The 15,600-nt window shown below is 36.2% G+C and overlaps 1 protein-coding gene across 5 annotated transcripts in view; it reads left to right on the top strand.

Moving 5' to 3' along the window:
* The window catches only part of Nepl16 (Neprilysin-like 16), a 760,847-nt gene that overhangs the window by 470,507 nt on the left and 274,740 nt on the right, over positions 1-15,600 (top strand). For all 5 annotated transcript variants that reach the window (XM_073956191.1, XM_073956162.1, XM_073956170.1 and 2 more), the window contains exons 7-8: positions 6,685-6,941; positions 6,997-7,052. In XM_073956191.1, coding sequence (XP_073812292.1) covers positions 6,685-6,941; positions 6,997-7,052 — 313 coding nt within the window. The remainder of the gene's footprint in view (positions 1-6,684; positions 6,942-6,996; positions 7,053-15,600) is intronic.

Here is a 15,600-nt window from a genome sequence, read left to right as displayed (position 1 = left end):
AATCAATAACTGACTATTATCAAGCAGTGTACCAACATTTATCACTAATTCTTGATAAAATTGCCTGCTTAGAATTGGACGAAAATAGTCTAATGGCCATGACTAACGCTTATCGGAATAAAGCTCTTGATACCTTTATTAGAGGTCTAAGAGGGGATCTTCCGAGACTCTTAAGCGTTAGGGAACCCTCATCATTGCCGCAAGCATTACATATATGCCTTAAATTAGACAATATGAATTATCGTATGAGTCAGGCATATGGGCATACGCAAAAACCAGATTATTTACGAAAAAATTCTGCGGGAAATTTCTATCCACAGCTAGCACATATTGGTGGAACAGCAAAACCACCATTACCACCAAGATATCCATCTAGACCAAATTATGGTAATGGTATGGTGCAACCACAACTGCATAGAACATTTGTGAATCCTTATGTGAATAATTTCCCACAACAACAGATGTATCATCGACCCAATCCTACATGGAGCACACAGGTATTTCCAGGCCAATCAAGTTCACCCAGACCTGAACCAATGGATATTGATAGGTCTATTCAGACGAGGCAGGTCAATTACGCAAACAGGCAACAGTTTAACCCTACAGTCAAGAGAGCAGCTGGATCGTACCAAGGGCCGTCCCCAAAGGTGCAACGGAACTTCCATTTAAATACAGGAAGTCAAAATGATCAAATGGTTGAGGCCGGGGAAAGCATAAATTTACCCGACTACGGACAACAGGTAGAGGCCGGATATAATAATACTGACTTGGCCAGCTACTCTGATATTATGACAGAGGAAAATGTAAATGATCTGTTGGATCAAGGAGGCAGTGAAATTTACGCTTCTGATAATATCATTCCTGACGAAGATACCAACGCTGACTTGAATTTTTTTGCATAAAAAGTTCCTCGTTGCCATTCTTTACCGTAAGAACGAGGAACGGACATTCATTACGGATGTTAGTTGATACTGGAAGCAACAAAAACTATATAAAACCTAGTTTAGTTAGTAATCCCCAACCTAATAAAGATTCATTTGCTGCCAAAGCTGTAAAAGAAGAAATTAATGTATCCCACCACGTATATTTAGATATTTTTGAAGGAAAAACACAGCCGTTACAGTTTTTCCTTTTGCCTGGATTACAGACATTCGATGGAATATTAGGAAACGACACAATGAGGGAACTCTCAGCAGTTATTCATACTAAAGAAAACTATTTCACATTAGACGGTGTTGGAAAAATACCTACAAGCCAGCATTTCTTTCAGGATGTAAAAAATATAGAACTTCGCTTATCTCATTTGTCAGAAAATATAACATCTAGAATAGCAGATATCGTAAAAAAGCATAAGAAGTTATTTTCAGAGCCAGACGAACGCCTAACCTATACAACGAAGGTGGTGGCCGAAATAATAACTTCAAACGAATCTCCTACGTACACAAGAAATTATCCATATCCTTTGGCCTTACGAGAAGTGGTAGATAATGAAATAAAAAAGCTTTTGAATGACGGAATAATAAGACCATCCCGCTCACCCTATAACTCACCAATTTGGGTAGTACCCAAAAAAGAGGACGCCTCAGGACAGAAAAAATATAGGGTAGTAGTAGATTTCAGGAAATTAAATACTGTTACCGTCCCTGATAGATACCCCATACCAGAGATAAGTGAGGTATTAGCAAATTTGGGAGGAAATAACATATTCTCTGTTGTAGATCTAAAAAGTGGTTTCCACCAGATACCCCTTAGAGAGGAAGATATGCAAAAAACAGCCTTTTCCATAAGTAATGGTAAATTTGAATTTACTAGACTTCCTTTTGGGTTAAAAAATGGTCCTTCTATATTCCAAAGGACTTTGGACGACATCCTTAGAGAGTTCATAGGCAAGACATGCTATGTTTATATTGATGATATAATAATCTTTAGTAAAGATATAGAAAGTCATCTTAAACATCTTGAGGAAATATTTTCCACCTTGGAAGACGCAAATATGAAGGTTCAACTGGATAAATGCGATTTCTTTAAAGAAGAGGTAGAGTTTCTTGGATTTGTAGTGTCAGCAAAAGGTGTAAAAATGAACCCGAAGAAAGTTGAGGCCATTGTAAATTTTCCATATCCAACTAACTTAAGGGAATTGCGTTCACTCCTTGGGTTATTTAATTTTTATCGAAGGTTCATAAAAGGATTCGCTGAAATAGCTAAACCTCTTACAAACATGTTAAGGGGAGATAACGGAAAAGTTACAAGAACACAATCAAGGAGGATAAAAGTTTTCCTAAGTGATGTAGAAAAAAAGGCAATAGACTCTTTGAAAAATGCGATAATATCGCCGGAAGTCGTACTAGCCTACCCTAACTTCGAAAAGGAATTTCATTTGACGACAGATGCGTCAAATAAAGCTATTGGTGCAGTCCTTAGCCAAGAAGGGCGACCTGTGACATTTATTTCTAGATCCCTTTCCCACGAGGAAGAAAATTACGCCACAAACGAAAGAGAGATGTTAGCTATAGTTTGGTCTCTATACAATCTTAGGAATTATTTGTATGGTACAGCCAAAGTTGTAATTCATACTGATCACCAACCACTCACATATGCCCTTAGTAATAAGAACGCTAACACCAAGATGAAGAGATGGAGGGCTATCCTTGAAGAGTATAACTATGAAATTAAATACAAACCTGGGAATACGAACTTAGTGGCTGATGCCTTATCTAGGCCACCTATTTCAAACGTCTACACCTTAACGGGATCGGTACATAGCGCAGAAAGCTCAGCAGAGGACCTTATACCGAGTGTCGAAGTACCCATTAATGTTTTCAAGAATCAGTTGTTTTTGATTGCAGGCGAGGAAACTTCATACCAATTTCAAATAGTATTTCCAGGATACCATAGGCATTCAATAACAGAGAGAGATTTTACTAATGAAAAATTGCTTTCATTACTAAAAAGATATTTAAACCCTTCCGTCGTTAATGGGATAAAAGCACCAGAAGAAATAATGGGGAGAATTCAAGAAATATATCTAAATCATTTTGTCAATATCAAAGCACGGTTTACACAAAAAGTAGTTATTGATATTACATCAGAATCCATGGAGGAAGGTATAATTATTGATACGCACAAGCGAGCTCATAGGAATGCTGTAGAAAATAAAGCGCAAATAATGGAGAAATACTATTTTCCTAGCATGATGAAAAAAATAAAAAGAATTGTGAAACTCTGCACTATTTGCAAAAAAGGTAAATATGACCGTCATCCGAATGATCCAAAATTGAGTGAGACACCTGTACCATCATATCCAGGTCAGGTAGTACACATAGACATTTTTGCAACTGACAAAAAGCTAGTCTTGACTGCAATTGATAAGTTTTCGAAGTACGCACAGGCTAGAATAATAAATGGAAAATCTGTAGAAGACATTAGGAAATCTCTTCGAGATTTAATATTTTTCTACGGAGTCCCAAAAACTATAATTATGGACAATGAAAAATCACTAAACTCATCGACTATCCTATTTATGATGAAAGATGAATTAGGAATAGAAGTTTTTACAACACCGCCATATCGGAGTGAGGCTAACGGACAAGTAGAACGTTTTCACTCCACATTGGCAGAACTGATGAGATGTTTAAAACAAGAAGAGATTTGCAGGAATTTCGAGGAATTGCTAGAAAGGTCGGTTAATGAATATAATCACTCAATTCATTCCACCATAGGTAGAAAACCGGTAGACATATTCTTTGGAAGGACGGTGGATTTTTCACCAGGAAGTTATGAAAAGACTAGGCAATCGAATATGGAAAAGATCAAGGAAAAACAGAAAAAGGACTTGAAATACCACAATAAAGAAAAGAAGGACTTTAAATCATACCTTCCGGGACAAACAATTTTCGTCAAAATTAACAAACGTTTAGGAACAAAACTATCTGAAAGATACAAAGAAGAGATTGTTAAAGAGGACCGCAAATCCACCATTGTTACGGAAGGTGGAAGAGTTGTCCACAAAAAATTCATAAAAAATTAATCAGAACAAACATTTTGCAGGTTTTTAATGGCGTTTAGTCAATGTATGGGAGAGTTTCGGATTTTGGATTATTCGAACTCGAAACTGGTTGCAATTGATGTCGGACTGGCAAAGGTTCAAACTGGCACCTTCAAGCTAGTGCACATGTTCGACCTGAAAAATTATGAGAGCATAATACAAGATTTGGAATCAAGTGTCTGGCAGAATAATGAAAAGAATCATCCTCTCATTCCCTTCCTTCATCATTCCCTTTCCCAAATAAAATCATGTATTTATCGTTTAAAACCAAAAATAAGGTCAAAAAGATCCATTGACTTCTTAGGAAGTGCATGGAAATGGCTGGCTGGATCGCCAGACCACCACGATTTTCAAATAATTACAGAAAAAGTTGAGAATGTACTGGCCAACAACAACAACCAGGCCATAATTAATCAATTATCAATAGAAAGGTTGAATTTACTCTCAAATGCTACCAACAAGATTTTGAAAGAATTAAAAAACAGTAAAGAAACCTCAATGGAAAAAATAACTGAGTTGAAATACAGATTAGAAATAATAAAAGAAGAAATCTTCAACGTGGAATTTGCCATAGAATGGGCGAAGGCCGGCATTATCAATTCATTTATATTTTCAAAAGTCGAAGTAGAGACATTGCAAAAACTTTTCAAAAAATCAGAAATTCCATTTAATAGCGTAGATGAATTACTAAAATTCGCCAAAGTAAAGGTAGCATCTGATTCTGAGAGTTTAATTTACATTGTAAGCATTCCAACCACAGACAATGAAAATTGTAACCATAATCTGTTAAAACCTGTAAAGTTTAAAAACTCTGTTTATAAAATAAAATATAATGAAATAATAATTTGTAAAAATAAATTACTAGGTATTAAGAACAAATGTGACAGCTACGAAAGCTTAAATATCTGTAACATTGAAAATATAGAGAAACTTAAAGACACAGATTGTATTGTACAATTATTACAAAGTAAACCATCCACGTGCGCTGTTACTAATAATGACGATGTCCCCTCAGTTGAACAACTTAATGATGACCTGATATTTCTAAACCAATATTCTGGCGAAGTTTTTGTAAACGAATCCCCCATTTTATTAAACGGCACATTTATTGTCCATCATGCTGAAACGAATGTAACAATAGAAGGACGATCATTTTTCTCAAAACAAATTACGGGTCTAAAACCATTACCAGCACTGGTGCAACCCAAAGAGGCCGATAGAGAAATAGAAACGTTGTCACTTGAAATGATGAAATCTGTATCATTTAACAACACAAAAATGATAGAGACTATCCAAAGAAGAGAACAGATTGACATCGGAGTGGCTGTATTTATTTTCATAATAATACTTATCATAATAACCGTAATCACTAAACGGAAACATAACTACCCAAAAAACAACGAAAGTGCAACAAAACCAGACCAAGAATCAACAACAGAGGAAATCACAATAGAAAATGTACCCTGTTCATCTTCAAACAAGAGGATCAGAAGTCTTAATAATATCCCGTTTTTCTGAAAAAAAGATGACCAATTGATTCATACGAGGACGTATGAATTTAAAGGGGGAGGAGTTAAGAGACAATATGTTGAACGTATCACATAACCAACCATCCAGCCATGGGAACAATCAACGAAATTCATTCTCATAATTATTGTATGCAATATCAGGTTGCACCAAAATGTGGGAATGAAATAATGCCTACTCAGCGCACGTGTTGTCGTTGCAGCAGAATAAATTAGTTAAGTAGCTTTAAATCACAATTGTAAATTTTAGTGCCAATATTTTATTAATAAAGTGAAGACGTGTTGCTCCGTCAACACTAAGTCTTTTTTAAAAAGATAAAATATCCTGTTTTTAATTAACTTATACAAAATCACCGATTTTAAAGATTTAAATTCAATTATCTATAATTATTTTATTTATAATTTATAATTTATAATTAATTAATATTTATAATTTTTTAATATTTATAATTTAATTTTAATATTTATAATTTTTTTCGGTTTGAACGACAATATAAATCAGTTGCTGATTTTCGTAGAAATGTTTAACATCTCAAGTCCTAAGAGGCTGATGTCCCATGGACACAGAAAATCAATATGTGTACATGCTACGAAATTTATATCCTTGAACTATGAATAAATATACACCAATTGCAGAGAAGTTTTAAACTACAAAAATACTCAGAAAATGTCACCTAAATTTCGCTGGAGTGCCGGGATTTTTGTTTAATATGGACATCGCCGAAACATGTGGTGTCCGGATTATCGAGACTATACTGTATTTAAAAAAACGTGGAGACAAGTTTTTTTACGCGAACTTATTTCAGGAACAGTTTTTAAAAAATTAACATAAACCTACTTATGTAGTTCTATTTGAAACCCACAGATATATTTTTATGAAAAATATAAACTGTTGTAAACATGAACGGGTGAAAATGAGCATGTTCTGAATTTTGGTTTATTTAATTCTTATTCTCTTTTATAGTCACGTGATTTTTCCGCTAACAAAGTAGTGAACATTTGCTAGTATCATTATAATTCTTCTCGCTGTTTTCAAATGTTAACATTTATAATATTATCATAGGTAAACTCATCTCACATCTGAACTGAATCTAAATTTTATTTTTATTACAGACTGATTTTATGTTTAAATCGCTTAAAGCCTATTTAAAGAGAGCACCATCGCTTAAAGGAGCAGCATTAGTTAAATTATCCGCTCTTAAAGTGCAATCCGATTTGTGGAATGGATTTTTAAATATATCCATGCTATCATCAAGTCTTCAGTCTGTTGAAATATCGTCGGACAATTGGATTGATAATGTTCTAAACATATATAAACGCAAATTAATTATTCCAACAGATATGAATCTAAATTTGGAGTCACATCAAACGTATGTATGCAGTAGAATATATAAAAGAAACTAAGTAATAAAGTTCTAATTGTAGATGGGCATATCCAACTGTTGCAAAAACTTTCTATGATACACTGAGTCACTCAATAGGTATGTTAAGAGTTTAAAATAAATAGTAAATTAAATAAAATTCAATCGTGGACAACATAGTGTTTAATGCTATTACAACTCTTAAAATATTAAATGCCTCTGTACCCTCTGATGATATTAAATTATATAGCCGTTTACGAAATTATGTTTTTATTAAGTGGCCAATATTGTGGTATATGGATTACAGTATAAACTTGTCCAGTAGGGCTATACAAAAACAAGTGAGCCAAGGCTACAGTCGGGTCGAGGCCGACTACGTGATACCCTACACCACTACCCCTGTTCATAAGCTTTTGACTAATAAAATTCAAAATATTAAAATTGGGACAGCTTGGCGCCTTTGCTCTGAATGTCTTCATTAACACAGGTCAATTTTTTTGAAACGCATTTAAGTGCATCGACAGTACAACCCAAATAAAAAATGGAAAAGTGGTATGTATGCCAACCATCAATAGGCTTCTTTCTGTGTTAGACCCCCATCAACCCCCAAAATTTCGTGAGGATCCGATCAAAATTTCGTAGTGTGATTGCACAAAAATGGAAAAAGGGATGCATTACCGACTATTGCGATATCTCTGTGGTTTGACACCTATGACAACCTACCAGGGACGTACGCAGGATTTCATTTCGGGGGGGGGGGGACCAACTTGACCAAAAATCATGCAATTAAAAAATGTCGTGTAGCGTTACATAAAGCTATTTTATAGGGGTTTTAGTTTATTTTATATGAAATATTGACACAAATTATATAATTTCAATAGAGACAGTTTACAATATTATAGATATAAATTTGAAATTTGGAACAGAGTAAAATGCAGCATATCATAATACGTTTAGTATAGTCCCCATACAAAAGTTCCGCCTGAAAGTTTTTAACCAAATTCTCCAACAGAATTGACGCAATAACTAAAAAATCTTTCAAATGAATATTACACATGTAGGTTTACGTTTTGGTGTATCCCAGAATTTTTAACCACAGTAGCTCTTATTTGGCATTTTCGCTTCTATTTCAAAGATTTACAATATTTCTTATTCTTCAAAGTACATAGTCCCTTTAAAAAAGTTTTGTGTTATTTTTACCTTATTAAACTATCAATTGGACACATTTTACCTCGAGGACTGATGCTGATAAGAAGATCTATCTAAAAAAGCTATTAATGTTATTTATATACCATTAATTAATTGGAATAAATAACTCGAATCCCCGAGTGCAGATTAGATTTTGTAGCGAACATTTCCAGTCAAACGTTGCCAGAAAATAATATTCTTTTATGTCATAAAAACACGAAAACTTTACTGTTTTACCAGAAGATATAGTAGTAAAGAGTAGTAAAAATTTGTAGATTCTTGAAGGTTCTGGAATAGGCATTTAGAACAGAAAAAATTTTTATCAGGAGTCGGGATACCAACTACGATTCATATGCTCCGAATTCTATACGCAGTACTGTTTGAGACTACGAAACCCACATTCAGGCTCGGCAAAATTTTAGCTAAGTCCTGACAAAATAGGTTAAGTCGGAAAAACTCCATCTGATATCCCAATGGTTGTTCCGCCTTATTTCTACCTTAATTATACGATTAGATGTTTATGAACTCGATGATATTTAAAACATTCCAAGGACTATGACCAAAGACTATGCACTTCAAGTATAAAAGAATCAGTCTTAAAAGTATAGACTTTAATCTATAGACAGATCGAATACGGGCTTCATAACCAATATCTCTGTCCTAAAAATTGTGTAGTCAGGGAGTTTCAGAATTTCGTTGTCTTTTTAGGACGTATACACTTCCCGACAAAAATATCGAAGCATTTGGGTAAAAAACTTCACGATTGTGAGCGTTGCGAATAAATGTTTATGTTGTGATCATAAATTGACTTCGATAAGAGCGCAAAAGTTTTGCACTTTTGTGGAGAAGATACCTGCAAGAATGGTCCATTTTGGAAGTGGACCTAACTTTGGATGTCATTCCTTTTGATAGTTATCGTGTCAATCCGTCATTTTAGTTAAGGTTTAGAGCTTTTGAACCGTTATCGACTAACCCACGAAAATAGAATATCGCTGTAAACAAGACCGCAAGGAGTAGCATTGCCAAACATGTACAATGTATTCTCAAACAGCCCTTAATTGCACTTATTTGAAATTTTGTGAAGGAAGTATCCGAAGATGTTGTCCCATATAGACTCTCTTGGTACTTGATATTACATATGTACGTCCGGAAGTAATTTTAGGATGTTCAAAGTTTCGGTGAAATCGGATATTGAAATTTTGTATGGGAGGTAACGGAAGGAGTGAACCGATATAATCCATATTCGAACTTAATCTATGTCTCGATTTGGACCTTCGACAAAGGTAGACTTGTGAGAAAAAAGGAGTGGACCGATATGACTTAAAGTTTGGTTGATCCGTTCGAGAGTTATCATGCGCTTGAGCCAGACAGACGAAAGAATTGGGCTAAATCGACACCAAATTATTTGAAGCGGATTTTGTCGAAACATATGAGAAGTCAAAGGCCATTATTTCGATGAGGTACATTTTTATCGTTAGCCTAAAGCCCGAAATTACAGCAGATTTTAATACCATTTAACCAATGTTTGAGCATTAATTTTGTTTGCGGTTGTTTTCAGCTACAACTTTGTTAATGATAGGAAAAATGCAGGTGGGTATGCTACTTATAGCAGACATTAGCACTTTATGACGCACAACAATACATTTTTCTCCATAAACTAAATAATAAAAAATTAAGGCAGTAAAACAATTTTGTTATTGATTTTAGAGATATGCTCCACGGAAAACACTTGATATATCGTACATTTCGTCCAGTAAACATGTTGTTTAAGTGAGGGAGGCGAAATCCATAGGCTTCGATAACTCGGTAAAGGAATTGATGAGCAGTGGGGGTGAAAAGAATAAAATAAAACAACAAAAGCAGTATCCGTTTAAATATAATAAATGATTGCCGTTTATTGGTGTATTTCTTTTCAAACAAGAAAGATTACCTTGTAATCTGGGGTGGCGACAGAGGCCTGTTAGTAACAACGAAGATTACCAATTGTAATCTGGAGTGGCGACGGAGGCCGGTTAGTATTAACGCGAGACGGTTGGTTAATACGCGACAAGTTAACTCTTCAAAGGCTAATCGACAAGTGAACGCAGAGGTTCTTGCAATCGCAGAGGATTGCAGCGATCGCAGAGGATCTGAGTCGATTTATACTACTACATTTACATATTCCAAGTTAAACTATCTTTATTTTTTTGTTATTCTTGATATTTTGCTATCATTAAGACGGATGTACTATTAAATTTATAAACCTGTACTGTAACTTATAAGACTGCCTCTTGTTGTACAGGTATACACAAATAAATAAATAAATAAAATAAATAAATAAAACTCAACAACCATCGCTCGTTAGCATCAACACTCTACGGTCTCCGCAGAGGGAACTTGCTGAGGTGATGCACGATGATGTCAATCAGCATCCGTGATCGACTGAGCTCGGGAAGTTGAGTTGGAATGTATCAAACCTAAACATTCCGCCTCCCATGCTAGACCAATTGTCTAGCATTTTATTACAAAATTGGAATATATTCGATTCAAATGTTAGGAAAGAACGTAAATTCAGATTCCTAAGTGAGCTATGTATGTACAAAATACCGATATTACTTTTCAAAACGGGATGCGAGCGATTCAAGTTATAAAGTTTACCAATTTTTTTTACGTAAATGGTGATTTATAAAATGGCCGATATCAATTTTCAATCTCAAGTGCTACAAGCTTGAGGAACTGAACCCGTAAGGAGATATCCAAAAATAGATTTTTGAGCCAACAACGAATCTAAAACAATTTTAGGCGGTTCTGCTTCAAGAATTTTAGGGTATAGATCAGCACCAAGTAGCAAGTCTATTGGGCTGTCATCGAAAGTATCTGCTAGTTCTAAAGTAGGGACCCGAGATTCCAAGTTGGACATGGGTGGATGTGAGAACAGTTTCCCCTTGACATTAGGCAGGACTAATGCGTTAGTTTCCAAAAGTTTTGAGGTATTTCTTGGGGACGACAACTTCAGAGAACAAGTTTCTCTTGGTGTACGTGATTTAGTTTTATTCGAACACAACGAGTCCGATCTGGCAGGTTGAGTAGGAAGGCCAATCTTTTTCTTAAGCTTCATAGTTACAATAGAACATTGGGAAGATGGGTCTATGATAGCTCGAGTAGTATACGATTTGCCATTATGCACAATATTTACTCTCGCGGTTCCAAGGAGTGCTTTATTGTCTATAGTGGGTATAGGAACCGAGTTGAGTTTGCTTTTGTCAGAAGATTCTCGGCTTTTGACCTTTGTAAAAGCCGGAGTTGGACCTTGATGCGACAAAGACGAACTAAATACTCGACTTTTAACTTTCGTAAAAGCCGGAGAGGAGTTTGGGTGCGACAAAGTAGAATTAAGTTCTCGACTTTTGACATCAGTAAAAGCCGGAGAGGTCTTCGAATATGATGAAGCAATAACTTTTCTAATTGATGGCCGGTGAAGATGGCTGTGATGCCTTTGCTTGCAGGAATTGCAACTATGTTTGCTGTTACAGTTTTTAACAGCATGACCAGGAGATAAGCAATTTATACAGCAGTTATGCTTTTTTACGATCAAGAATTTGTCCTCAAACGATAGTTTAGTAAACATAGGGCAGAGACGCAGAACATGTCTCTGATTAGGACAATTGGGGCAAGTGTTTGTCAAAAAAATTGTGGATCGAAGGGATAATATATTCTTGGATTTATGTACCGACAACAATTTATTGGAGGATCTTGATGGAGCAACATTCGTAGTTGATGATTTTGTGACTTGATTTCCGTACAAGTTTTGGACACACATCAGTGTTTGTATCCTCTCTGTGAGGAAAGCATCTAAGTCTTTCCAAGAAGGCAAAGACGACTTGTTTTTGATACTTTGCTCCCACAGAGTCAAAGTTAACCTTGGCAACCTTTGCAAACAAATATAAACAACTATTGGATCCCAATGATCCGTAATGACGTCATAGACGGCCATTGCAGCGAGGCAACTATTAATCCCTCGCTGGATTGTTTTCAAACCCGAAACTGTTTCACGAGGTGAAGTGGGAATATCAAACAAGGTTTTGATATAGTTGTTCAGCACGACGAAACTACAATTGGTGAGTGGAAATCTCGAAACGATTTCGCGAGCCTCACCGGAGGTTTTCTGCACTAAATAGCAGAGGCGCTCAACGTCTGACAGACGTGAATTTTCAACAAATAGGGTGGTGAAAATATCCCTAAACGTGGGCCAAGACATGAAGTCTCCACTAAAGACATCGATATCAAGGGGTGGCAACAAAAAGCTATGAGTACCGACAGGGTCACTAGAGCAATTGCATGTACTGCAAGAAGTTTCAGGTGGAGCAGGTACGGAGGGAGAAGCAGACTGCACAGGAACAGGCAAGACAGTTGTGTCCAATAACAGATTAGATGGGGGTGCAACTGGAGGAACATTCGACAAAACACTAGGTGGAGAACTCTTATGCAAACTAGAATTGAGGGGAGGTGGTGAGATTGGTAGAACTATAGCAGGTGAATTAGGGACAGTGCCTGAAGATTTAAGGCGTTCAAGATGGTGGTTAATTGTGGACATACACCGGATATAGGCTAGGTAGGATGTACCATATTTTTCCTCCACGACATCAATAACATCATCCTGTGCAGTCTCGGATGTCGTGAGATAGTTTTTGCACTCGTCATAAGCGCACTTCACTTTGTGCCACAATTTTTGGAATTCTGAACTGCGAATTTCGAGATAATGAACATTATTGTTGGATTCACTACTTTGTTGAAGCGATGCTACACGTTTCAAAAAAATGTCCGAAGCTCTAACAAAACGAGTGTATGGGGTGACTGACATTTTGAAATGTAAATGCGCAAAAATCACCGAAAATCTACAATTTAATTGGCAACAAACTACCAGGAATGGTAAAAAGAGGAAATTCAGTTGACACAAATTGCTATAGCTCAAAGGAAATTTCCACAAAAACCTCCAATAGCAAGGTGTAAAGCTAATTGAAATTAAAGTAGGGCGAAATAGGAGAAAATTTAAAGAAACTTCCTCAGAGCGAACAAGAACTACTTTAATTTGGTGAAATTGCAAAAAAGTCTCAAATATACAAAAAATGTATATGGTGCTACCAAGTGTAGGGTGTATTTGTCAAAATTCGAACGAATAATAAACTATTTGTCTGAAAAATAAATGTTTGCCCAAGAAAATCAACGCAGATAAAATAATTTGTCAGAAATATGTCTTATTTGGTTGACACGTTGGAGCAAGGTATGCCAAAAGTAGGGTGTATTTGTCCAAAAATACCGAACCTCTACGGAGAGTCGAACATTTTTCCAAAATATTTAACAAATATTGCAAAAAACAATATAAAAAGGTCGAAAAACAATTATTTTCACGTATGTTCTCTGTTAGAAATATGTGCAATAAATGCCGAGTGTAGGGTGAATTTGTCCAAAAATTCCAAAAACCCTACTTCCAATTAATTATATTTCAAAAAATTATCGAAAAATAATTTTCAAAATTAATTATTCAAAAAACAATTTGTGCTATTTTACCCCACTGTGCTACCACACAAGCGACGATAGCAGAGAAATGGCTATGTGTATGCAGCGAAGCTCCCACTCAAAGACCGACGCTACAAACGACGCTTGATGCGACAAAGACGAACTAAATACTCGACTTTTAACTTTCGTAAAAGCCGGAGAGGAGTTTGGGTGCGACAAAGTAGAATTAAGTTCTCGACTTTTGACATCAGTAAAAGCCGGAGAGGTCTTCGAATATGATGAAGCAATAACTTTTCTAATTGGTGGCCGGTGAAGAAGGCTGTGATGCCTTTGCTTGTAGGAATTGCAACTATGTTTGCTGTTACAGTTTTTAACAGCATGACCAGGAGATAAGCAATTTATACAGCAGTTATGCTTTTTTACGATCAAGAATTTGTCCTCAAACGATAGTTTAGTAAACTTAGGGCAGAGACGCAGAACATGTCTCTGATTAGGACAATTGGGGCAAGTGTTTGTCAACAAATTTGTGGATCGAAGGGATAATATATTCTTGGATTTATGTACCGACAACAATTTATTGGAGGATCTTGATGGAGCAACATTCGTAGTTGATGATTTTGTGACTTGATTTCCGTACAAGTTTTGGACACACATCAGTATTTGTATCCTCTCTGTGAGGAAAGCATCTAAGTCTTTCCAAGAAGGCAAAGACGACTTGTTTTTGATACTTTGCTCCCACAGAGTCAAAGTTAACCTTGGCAACCTTTGCAAACAAATATAAACAACTATTGGATCCCAATGATCCGTAATGACGTCATAGACGGCCATTGCAGCGAGGCAACTATTAATCCCTCGCTGGATTGTTTTCAAACCCGAAACTGTTTCACGAGGTGAAGTGGGAATATCAAACAAGGTTTTGATATAGTTGTTCACCACGATGCGCTTATTGTCATACGCATCCGACAAAGCTTTCCACGCTAAAGGGAAACTACAATTGGTGAGTGGAAATCTCGAAACGATTTCGCGAGCCTCACCGGAGGTTTTCTGCACTAAATAGCAGAGGCGCTCAACGTCTGACAGACGTGAATTTTCAACAAATAGGGTGGTGAAAATATCCCTAAACGTGGGCCAAGACATGAAGTCTCCACTAAAGACATCGATATCAAGGGGTGGCAACAAAAAGCTATGAGTACCGACAGGGTCACTAGAGCAATTGCATGTACTGCAAGAAGTTTCAGGTGGAGCAGGTACGGAGGGAGAAGCAGACTGCACAGGAACAGGCAAGACAGTTGTGTCCAATAACAGATTAGATGGGGGTGCTACTGGAGGAACATTCGACAAAACACTAGGTGGAGAACTCTTATGCAAACTAGAATTGAGGGGAGGTGGTGAGATTGGTAGAACTATAGCAGGTGAATTAGGGACAGTGCCTGAAGATTTAAGGCGTTCAAGATGGTGGTTAATTGTGGACATACACCGGATATAGGCTAAGTAGGATGTACCATATTTTTCCTCCACGACATCAATAACATCATCCTGTGCAGTCTCGGATGTCGTGAGATAGTTTTTGCACTCGTCATAAGCGCACTTCACTTTGTGCCACAATTTTTGCGAATTTCGAGATAATGAACATTATTGTTGGATTCACTACTTTGTTGAAACGATGCTACACGTTGCAAATTAACAAATATTGCAAAAAACAATATAAAAATGTCGAAAAACAATTATTTTCACGTATGTTCTCTGTTAGAAATATGTGCAATAAATGCCGAGTGCAGGGTGAATTTGTCCAAAAATTCCAAAAACCCTACTGCCAATTAATTATATTTCAAAAAATTATCGAAAAATAATTTTCAAAATTAATTATTCAAAAAACCATTTGTGCTATTTTACCCCACTGTGCTACCACACAAGCGACGCTAGCAGAGAAATGGCTATGTGTATGCAGCGAAGCTCCCACTCAAAGACCGACGCTACAAACGAT

The sequence above is a fragment of the Musca autumnalis genome, unplaced genomic scaffold (genome assembly GCF_047663935.1).
Source record: "Musca autumnalis isolate F117 unplaced genomic scaffold, ASM4766393v1 scaffold_1, whole genome shotgun sequence".
NCBI lineage: Eukaryota > Metazoa > Arthropoda > Insecta > Diptera > Muscidae > Musca > Musca autumnalis.
Note: the sequence above shows the minus strand (reverse complement) of the source record. Positions and strands in the feature narration are given on the sequence as shown.